The 9,832-nt window shown below is 39.1% G+C and overlaps 2 protein-coding genes across 2 annotated transcripts; one reads left to right on the top strand and one right to left on the bottom strand.

The window, feature by feature from the left end:
• Positions 1-685: 685 nt before the first annotated feature.
• GNG5 (guanine nucleotide binding protein (G protein), gamma 5) lies at positions 686-3,209 on the top strand (the record flags this gene model as incomplete). The annotated part of the gene is made up of 2 exons (XM_009878286.1): positions 686-841; positions 2,958-3,209. A coding segment is annotated over one exon (126 nt), but the record flags the coding sequence as incomplete, so codon positions are not given.
• A 1,245-nt stretch (positions 3,210-4,454) lies between these two features.
• On the bottom strand, positions 4,455-9,033 carry RPF1 (ribosome production factor 1 homolog (S. cerevisiae); the record flags this gene model as incomplete). Its single annotated transcript, XM_009878285.1, is given in 7 exon segments — positions 4,455-4,496; positions 5,324-5,450; positions 5,533-5,714; positions 6,605-6,687; positions 7,271-7,424; positions 8,129-8,224; positions 8,953-9,033. Coding segments are annotated over 7 exon segments (765 nt in total), but the record flags the coding sequence as incomplete, so codon positions are not given.
• Positions 9,034-9,832: the final 799 nt, after the last annotated feature.

The raw sequence follows: 9,832 nt of genomic DNA, 5'->3' as shown, positions 1-9,832 counted from the left end.
TCCCGGGCCCTCGCTCCGAGGAGGGTGTCGGTGTCCCGGCCGCGGTGAGAAGGGCTCACAACAGGTTGCCTTGGCTGGGCTGGCCCCGGCGCTGTGAAATGGAGACTCGCGGCGAGACAGACACCGAGCGCGTCCCGCTGGGGCGTGTTCGCTCAGAGATGGCAGAAACTCCGCGGAAAGGCCAAACACAAGATACCAGTGGAGATGCTTCCTTCTGAAACTTTGATCGCTGTTTCTTATGAGTTCGGAGGTACAGCAAAGAACAGCCAGACTGGTGTGGTTTCAGGCAGTTCCAGCCCCCCGTGCTGCCCCACCATGGGATGGTTTCCAAGGGGAGGTGAAGAGCCAGTTCAGTCAGACAGAGCGCTTAAACTAAGGGCTATATCTTAAAGCAATTCATGCTAGAACAAGGATTTTTGTGCATTTAACTAGGCTGTCTCCAAGATGTTGCTCATCTGTCACCCTTCAAGCGCAGTTTTAACATTAAAACTTTCCAAATTAATTCTTAATGTAATACTGGGCAACTTACTGTGTTTGAGAAACCAGAAATTGCTGAGTGCTGAATAAAACCCGTGTATGCTATATTGCAGAATCATACAGCAGTTTTCTTGATGCTTTCTGTTGCAGTTACATCCTCAGTAAAGCGTGTTCAGTGAATTCTAATGCCAACTTTTATTATGACTAGGTTTCTCAGGCTGCAGCAGACTTGAAGCAGTTCTGCCTGCAAAATGCACAACATGATCCCCTACTGACAGGAGTGTCATCAAGCACAAATCCTTTCAGACCCCAGAAAGTTTGTTCATTTTTGTAATTACGTGAACTACTTCAGTATCTTTTAGTGGTAAGTTCTCGAATTATGATTCATAAACAGTTCTGTCATTGAAAATGCTGGCTTAAATGAGACTGTGTATTAAAAAGTACTCAGACGTGACTTCTGCAGGTGGTGTTTATCTAAATCCCCATTTTGGGCCCACTCTCCTCTGCTCTGGTTGTAGCTCTGTGCTAGACACATGCAGTTCATTCGCAGGATGAACAGCATCCAGCTGCTGCACAGCTTCCATCAGTGTCTGCTCCTGCAGCAAAGGAGTAGTGGGGCCAAGTACGACTGAGCTGCTGTGTGATCTAACCTGGTTGTACAGTAATTCTCCTTCTGTGTAAGAGCATTATTTCCCTTTTCTCACACAGGATTACTTGCCTGACAGCAAAAATGGTGAATCCAGATTGTGGCAGATAAAGCAGACTTTAAAACTGTAAAGAGCACTTCTAGAGGCTAGTGGTGGTCTCCACCAGCACTCCCCTGCTATAGGACACACCCTCTAATCCAAAAGAAAAAAACCAATGTAGCCCTGTAATTGTATGAAGAGCCACAGTCCGCTCAAATAAACTGCTACATGGGTAGCAGTTTAACTAAAACAGTTGAATATTCCTTTAGATTTTCATTCCAAAACTTTTATAGGTTCATTAGCACTACTTCTGTCACTATGAAACTACTAATCAGACATTCTGAAATTCTGGTGATTATAGACTAACCTATTTCAAAGGTGAGATTTAGATCCACAGTGGTCTCACCGAGACTCTGGGAGTCCCAATAGTTTGATGTTTTGCCCATGGTAAATGCGTGATAATTGTACTGTGTCCCCCTTCCCCCATTGCCTCTTGACTTGGATCTCTTTGAGGGCGAGAGCATGTCTGTTACCTTCAGGCATCTGATACGCAGATAACCATAGATGACAATCTTTAGAAATCTCACAGCAAGTCCTAACCTTGAAGAATTCTGCTTTTGTAGCTGCTGTGTATCACCCGAGGTAATTTGCTACACCTGTGCTATTTAGGCAGCTTTATAGAAAAGTGACCAGTCAGAGTGAGTTGTTAAAATTGCTATGTAAAACTGTTTTCCCCTCAAGCAGTCTGTAGAAAGTCACGTTTAGTTTATGTATATACAAACAGGTTGGTTCATACTAGTAAAGACCAGAGTAGTAACAGTGTAGAGGCTGATGCTTAACTATTTAACAAACTAAAACACTTCCCCATTGTTTTGAGCGGTGAATTACAGCAGCATAACTAAAATGTGCTTCAGAGTTCTTGTAGCTTTTACAGTTACTTCTACTGTGAATTTTATCAACTATTCTTTTTTAAAAGATACTATTCTTGGACACTGACTTACGTTCACGCTACTGTGGCTTCAGCTTTAAGCAGTAACTGAAGGAAGAAATCAGATCATTTGTATCCATTGTAGACTGAAAACCTGTAAAAAGGCAAATAAACTGTACCTTAATCAGTGGCACATACAGTTCCCCACTGAGCTTTGCCAAGGTCTAGTAATTCCCAGGTGTGGATGTCAGGAAATAATGTTTTCTCTCTCTCTCTCGCACGTGTGCATACACAGGGCATAAAAAGGTTTAATGTTTTCTTTCTCAGTTCCAGCCCTTACCTTCTCCCTTTCTGATTTTAGAACAGAGCACTTGTTTCTGCTAATGTTACAGGCAAAAGTAATTAGAACAGTGGGTTTAGTTACACTACCTACATGGAAAATTTCTTTCTTTCACTGTGTCTACGGCAAGCACATCCTCAAAATAGGCCATTTCTTAGTTGTAATCCTGGTGTTTTCATGATGAGCAAACAGAGGAAGTGTAATTTACAGACACTCCTGCTTTTCAAAGGCAAAGTAGCTGCCCGGTATTTCTGTGGGCACCAAGTGACTGAGAACATTTTCTGTCCTTCCACGAAACACTAAACTTCAGTTCTTTTGTAACTGCCTTGATTATCTTCTTGTGCCCTTTGGGACAGTTTCATAGTTATAGAAGTTTGTTTTATAAACTAATACTTTTATAAAACATATGTGGAAAAAGAGGGGTTTATTTCTTCTAAATAGCTGTCCGTGGCATACTCTGAAGGTTCATGCTCTTAAACACAGAGTTGCTTCATCTTCTAACTACATTTTTTTTGTTGTTTTTCAGATCTTCTAGCATCTTTTCCTAGCTGCTGATGTGTGTATGGGCAAAGTGCCTCAAGGAGTGGCCTGGTTTGAAGTCTGTACAAAAGCTTAGCTTTTACGTGCCAAATCTAACTGTAAAATTGCTCCTGTTGTCAAACCTCTTACCATCTACCTCTCCAAATGAACTGTATGCTAGTTACAATACTTCTGTTTCATAAGGGAATCAGTTTTATATGCCAAGCAAAAAAAAATAAATAAAAGTGTCTTGACTTAACCTGGTCTTGAAATTATTGTGACAAGTTGATGAACTTCTGGGTATGTGGACACCTCGCCAGTTACCGCACTGCATTTACAGAAGTCTCTTTAAATATTCTGTGCTGCTTCAAGTTTGCCTGGGCTTGATAGTCTTACAGAATAACAAGGCTTCATCAGTATTATTCGTAAAAGCATACTAGAAAAAAAAATGTGGCTCTTGGTTTATAATTCAGCTATACAGCTGTCCTATGTCACAGACATCAAATAAAGAGTAACTTAATTACTCTTTACCTTAAAAAGCAATCCTACCCTAGAAGATGACTTATGCTGTGAGCCATCTTATTCTTCAGGTAAACATGAAAAACACTTATTACGGCCACATATGAAAAAGTCATTAAAAGAAAACGGCTTTTTAGCTGTCAGTGAATGTGCAAGCTTAAGGCAGAACAGTAATTTATTCTGCAGGTAAACCAACTTGAGCACAGCTGTGAGGCTGAAGAAGCACTTTTAAGATATTAATGGGAAAATCCCTGCTCGGAGACCTCACGTGTTCAACAGAGCAGCATCTTTAGATGAGATAGCTTTAGGTGCTTCGTGTAAGCTGGCCTTACGAATTCACCCAGTGGTGTTTCTTTTTATGTAAAGGAATATCATCTGCTCTGGGTGCATACCTCTTCTAAATAGGACATTTTTAGAAGAGTCAAGCATGTCATTTTTGTAACTTCAGCAACATGGCTTTTATGCAAGATGTTAGTTAAATACCACAGACTTCCTGGATTGCATACAGCCTTCTCACGTTTCTCTAGGTAAGAGACCATTTGGAGAAAACCACCAACATACTGTCAGGGAACAGCACACTGTATGCTAGAGTTTTAAAATATTTATCTCTTACCTGATCAATGGAAGACATCTGGGTTTAGCTGCTTAACAAAACAAAAGTGGTATGAGCAGAAGTACTTTGAGAGGCTCTTTAACAAATGTATTTATTGTCTTTGATACTGCAAAGTGTAATTTTATCTGCAGCACAACAGCGGTCATGGCAAATCTTCAGTGATAGCTAAATTACAGGCTGCTCTGACAATGCAATAGTTTTTCCTGCTAAACTGGAAAAAGTCACTGTTCTTGTCACGTTGGATTTAGCTACAAACATTAGAAAAAATACGTGTCCTCCTTAATCTGCTCCTGTAGAAAGTTTTATCTGAGATAATCCATGGTTCAAAGTAGTTGTACTTCTGGTGACCAGCAACTGGCAGACAGGAGTACCTCATAAGTGAAATTTTCTTCTACTTGTGTCCATTTCTCGGCGCTGAAATTTAAAAGAAAAGTTATTAACCAGCAAATTCATGCAGCAGGATACAAACAAGGATGACCAGTAGGGTAGGCAGTGAAACATGTCACAGTGACAGGGGAGTTGAATCTGTAGTCAGCTTCTCAAGACTAACAAGGGAGAAGAATCAGAAATCAGTGATGTAGAACTAAAGAACATGTACAGTTCTCTGTAAAGTGTCTTTAAAAACAAACAAGATGATCCATTTCCTGGATCTCCATCTCCTGGACTATACCAGGAGTATTAGAATTTTCCTTCCAGTACAGCTTGGATCCTCGCTCCTACATTTTGCCAATCAACATGGTAAAAATGTCTGAAAAAGTAATTTATCATCGCCTAGAGTAGTACTTCAGTTTCACCTGAAGATGTGCAGAGGTGTTACTTTTCATTCACTATTAAAAAGTGACATTTATGTATATAGCTTAATCATTTTTACGTTACGATTCCTGCACTCAACCTTGCACAAAAATAGCTCTAGCCAAGTTTACGAGGCTTCCAATAAGAGCTTTTACCAGGGGATAGTTTTTCCTGTTTGTTTCTATCTGTGTATGTTAAATTACATTCTGCAAATAAGTAGCCATGGTATATTGATACCATCCTTGCAGTTTTTATTTCTGACTGGCAATACAGCAGAATGCTTCTGCTTTGCATATTTCTCAAAATATACCTCCACGTATTTCAGTTAAACACTTCTGCACTGAGAACTGCGTTTATACCACTTTTTAGGGCTAAGATTTGTGGTTGCATTTCATGTCAGATTCAGACCGTCCTTCACAAGAAGGGCTATAATCATTACTTAGACACACCTTATGAATCCATTCATATTCTCCAAATTTGGAATCAAAGGTTCCTTTTTGAAGAGACCGCAGCTTTAATGTAAAACGTGGCCCAAGTTCTTGAATTCCTACTTTCTTTTCACTCTTGAAGATGTATCTTGGGGAAGAAGAAAAAAAAAATTAGGAAGTAAGTCACAAGAACGTTCTCTCTCATTTGTGAGCTTTGTGGAAAGCATTACCTGTGGAATCTGAAAAAGATGTAGTCTCGCTGGTTGTGAAATGTAGCTACTTGTCTTCCGATGAACTGAGGATCATGGGGGAAGAGAGAGGCAAACATGCGACCAACGGAATGGCCGAGTCGTGTTGTAAAATTGTTCAGGATTACTTCAGGTACGTGTTCCGTGGGCTATTTCCCTTTTCGCTGAAATGAAAGTAAGAGATAAGAACGCAAAGAATAGATCAAATGCAAAAGGATTTTGATCTGTTATGAAAGAAGAGTTTGAAATAAACTTAGGGGGAAGACAAACAGGGCCAGCTCCTTGTAACAGAGCTGACAGCATGCCCTAATCATTTTTTCAAACAGCCTAACTTTGTATACAGGTAAAGGAGCAGCTGGTAGCATAAGGATCTTTGGGTCAACCATATAAACTGAATGAAAATCATGAATAAAAAATTTTACATTTCCTCTCTCCTGCACCGATTTCCTCTCCTGGCAGCTCCTGCTGCAGCACATAATGCAGTCTACTTATCACAGTAGTCTTCTCTCTGTATTAATACCAAGTAAGAGTATATAGGATTCTTCTTTAGCAAGAACAGATGAAGCTTAAAAATTACTTATTTCAAAAGAGAAAAAAAAAATACTGCAAATTATTTGGGGCTAACTAAGAAATACTACAGAAGAGGTGACAGGGCTGTAAGAATAAGAAAAATTAAGTTTTATTCAAGACTAGGATTACATCTACTGCAATCTTTTATACTGCTGAATTTTATAAATTCTTTTGTGTGTATACGATACATGGGGTATTCCCTACTGATGCAGGTTATCAGCTGCTGTTTATTGGCACAACTATGAAAATATTTGGCAGACAGTTAAAGAAAATCAGCACATAAACAACTATGAAAATGGAAATATGTTGTTTATGGAAGTAGAATATACTAGTCCTCGGCCTCCTGTTAGCCTTCGAAAAACACACCTGTACAAGATCAGCCAAATTGTACATAACTGCAACTGGTTTTGACAGTACAAGCAGACTGAGCGTGTTTATCATTAAACAGCAGACTAACAATTTTTTTCAACTGCTGGATTCTCACCTTTATTTCTTTACGCAAACGGACACTACTCATTCTAAAATGCGCAGTTGGGCCATCAGGCAGATGACTTAAAACAAGACCATCTGTTCATCAAGTTAAAAAAAAAAAGCTGGTAAAATTCAACATGTAATTTACAAAGGAACATTTTCTGCAAAAGAGAGGATTACGTTACAGTATTATATCCCTAATCTATGTCTGATTTACAAGGTTTCATTATATTTTCAAGCATGTATTCACAGACTTGTTACCTAGCTTTCTAAAGCGTGCCCGTTAAATCTTGTTTCAGTAGCTAAGCAGAGTTCCCTTCCCCTGCATTCTCACTCATTAATAGTAATGTTTTATCTAGTCAGCAAAACTGAATGGAACTTGCTGGTCAAAAAAACTGTTAATTAATCACACTGTTATGGTTTCAGTAAATTTAACAATGTTTACCCAGGCACTACAAACTAAAAAGACAAAACAAGCCAAGACACTTTCTTCAGTCAGTCCATTAGCCATCAGATACTCGAGTTGGCACAGTGATTTTTAACTCTGTAATTACACTGTAAGCTGCACAGTGAAGAGAAAAAACCCAGACTAAAGTAGGTCTTTGATGCACTCTATGGAATTTTTTCCTAATAGGCCCAGAGCTAGTATACCTATTTTAATAAACACACAAAAGGATACTTGGTATTTTGCGATCTTCATTAATGACGATTAAATCCGTGAAGTCCCTGGCAATACACTGTGGAATAATTCTTTTCAAAGCCAGTCCTCTCCGATAGTACACGTGCGAGTTAGGTATAACAGAAGACAGTTGTTCACAGAATCTCACTGTTCTCTGCAAAACAGGTGAGTTAAATGATGATGTGGTAAATGCAGCGTCAAATACACACCTCAGGGCAATGGAGGGTCGCTCTTTTCAACTGCCTCCACTGAACACACATTATTTCTCACATTTCTATAAACGTTTGAAGGCAGGCTATTAAATTACTTCCATTGGAAGAAAAAAAATTATTTGCAGTCAAGACTGCAGCACACCAGGGACTTCTTTTTGAAGGATTTTTTTTTCCCTTCTCCATGCATAGAAAAGCAGGAAAATTCCAAAAGCATAACCTCGTAAGTCATTACTTATTAAGGACACTGATTTACAAAACGTTCACAACATTTCCAAATAGAGTATAACTACTACTTCAGGTACTAATGTCTGAGTTTCCAGACAAACTGTTGAAGTGTACTTTTTCCTATTTTTAAAACTTCTTTTACGGTTTTCACAAATGTCAGTAATTTCCCCAATTATGTAATGCAGATCATTAGCGAGTAAAAACATAAGCATGATGATTTTTGTCATGAAGGAAACCAACAGTGCTAGAGAAAGTAGTAGATTACATACATATACAAGGTTATCGATAGTCACCAAACAGCAGAAGAAAAACCCATGTGAAAGCTACTATTTTCAGCTTGAATTTACCAATCATAGCATGAAACCCTTGGTCTCTTATAACCAGTTGATTGCTCAGAACTTTCCAAGTACAACATACGTACCCCACGAGGTCTGTCTGATGTTGTAATAAGAATCTTGGGAACTGTTTGTCTGTTGAAGTATGGTGCAAATTCATCAGTTGCTTCATCAAAAGCAACCTGGAAGAACGTTAAGTCTTGTTAATCAACCATCTATGAAATGACTGAAGAACAACTCAAACTGATCTGAATTCTAAATTAAATTTAGTAGGAAAATTTCAATTCACAAGATCTATCCTATAATCATCACAAGGCATGCGGTTTTCACATTTTTAATCCCATGATGAACATGTGATTCATGGTCATCGCATGATGAACGCTGGCAGGTTTATCAGGAAAGGAGGTTCTACAGGAAAGCCAGGGAAGTGTAGTGGCAGGACAAGGAGTAAGCTTCAGACTCAGAGGGCAGATTTAGATTAGATATTAGGAAGAAATTCTTTACTGTCGAGGGTGGTGAGACACTGGAAGAAGTTGCCCAGAGAAGCTGTGGATGCCACATCCCTGGAAGTGTTCAAGGACAGGGCTTTGAGCAACCTGGTCTGGTGGGAGGTGTCCCTGCCCATGGCAGAAGGGTTGGAACCAGATTATCTTGAGGGTCTCTTCCAATCCAAACCATTCTATTATTCTGTAGGGTCTTACTATCAATAATAGTAACGCAAATGGCAATTACCTAGTGTCACCAACGAAAGAATGACGCCACATCTTTATGAATCCATCACATATAAAAAGTAATTCATCCACACTTTAACAGTAAAGTGGTCAACGTTAAGTTCCATCAATCCATTTTATGTCCTTCTTGGAAAAGAAAAAGGTTAACTTAATAGCATATGTAGAAAATAAGCAATTACCTCTTCATCATTGGGATCTACAGTCGTTTCGTCATATACTCTCTGATTTTCAATAGTCTTCGGTACGGCTTTTGGAGGTGCCTAAAACAAGTTTATTAACATAACACATTCATATGATTTTTAAGTATTGCAGAAAACAAATTCATACCACCATTAAATTGTGTATGTTTCTACAAAAAAAAAAAAAAAGAGAAGTATTATTTATTTTATGTCCACTTTTAAAAAAGTAGTTACAATATTGCCTTGACTAGAAAAATGCACAGGTGCTTGGACACCAGAGAGCACCACACAGAGGAGAAGCACCACTTTGATTCTATGATTTTGGAACCCTGCTTCTTAAGTGGATTGAAATTAAGCAATGTCACTGTTCTAGCGACATTGCAATACAAGAAAAAAGGAGGGGAACTTTCTGTCCACCTGTCTTCCATGGAAGAAAAAACTCTACTTTCAAGAGCAACACATTTTAGCCTTAACATCTAGAATTCAGTGACTAGTAACCTATAATGTTTACCCTGTATACCTACCCTACTCTCATGAGATGATGATAATAGAGCAGCTCGCAACTGTCTTCAACCATTAGTATGCTTGTGAAGCAGTTCAGGGAAAGAATCAAAACCCTTGTTTGTTGCTAGGCTTGGAAACAAGGAGGCAACTGGTCTGGGCAGGGTTTGGTCAGATCCGATTGTCTTAGTTTATATAGAAGTTACCTCTTAGAGTATAATTCCCTAATAACACCAGCACAATCCCACAGCAATCACATTGGACAGAGATAACTTTTCAGGATGGGCCTGCTTTCATGCCCTTAAATCTCTGCCCGACTAGAGCAGCGTTTAACCCGGTGCCAGCAGTGTTTAACCCGGTGCCAGCAGCGTTTAACCCG

The sequence above is a fragment of the Apaloderma vittatum genome, unplaced genomic scaffold, assembly GCF_000703405.1.
Source record: "Apaloderma vittatum isolate BGI_N311 unplaced genomic scaffold, ASM70340v1 scaffold44201, whole genome shotgun sequence".
Classification (NCBI taxonomy): Eukaryota; Metazoa; Chordata; class Aves; order Trogoniformes; family Trogonidae; genus Apaloderma; species Apaloderma vittatum.
This window is presented reverse-complemented; position numbering and strand designations above follow the sequence as displayed.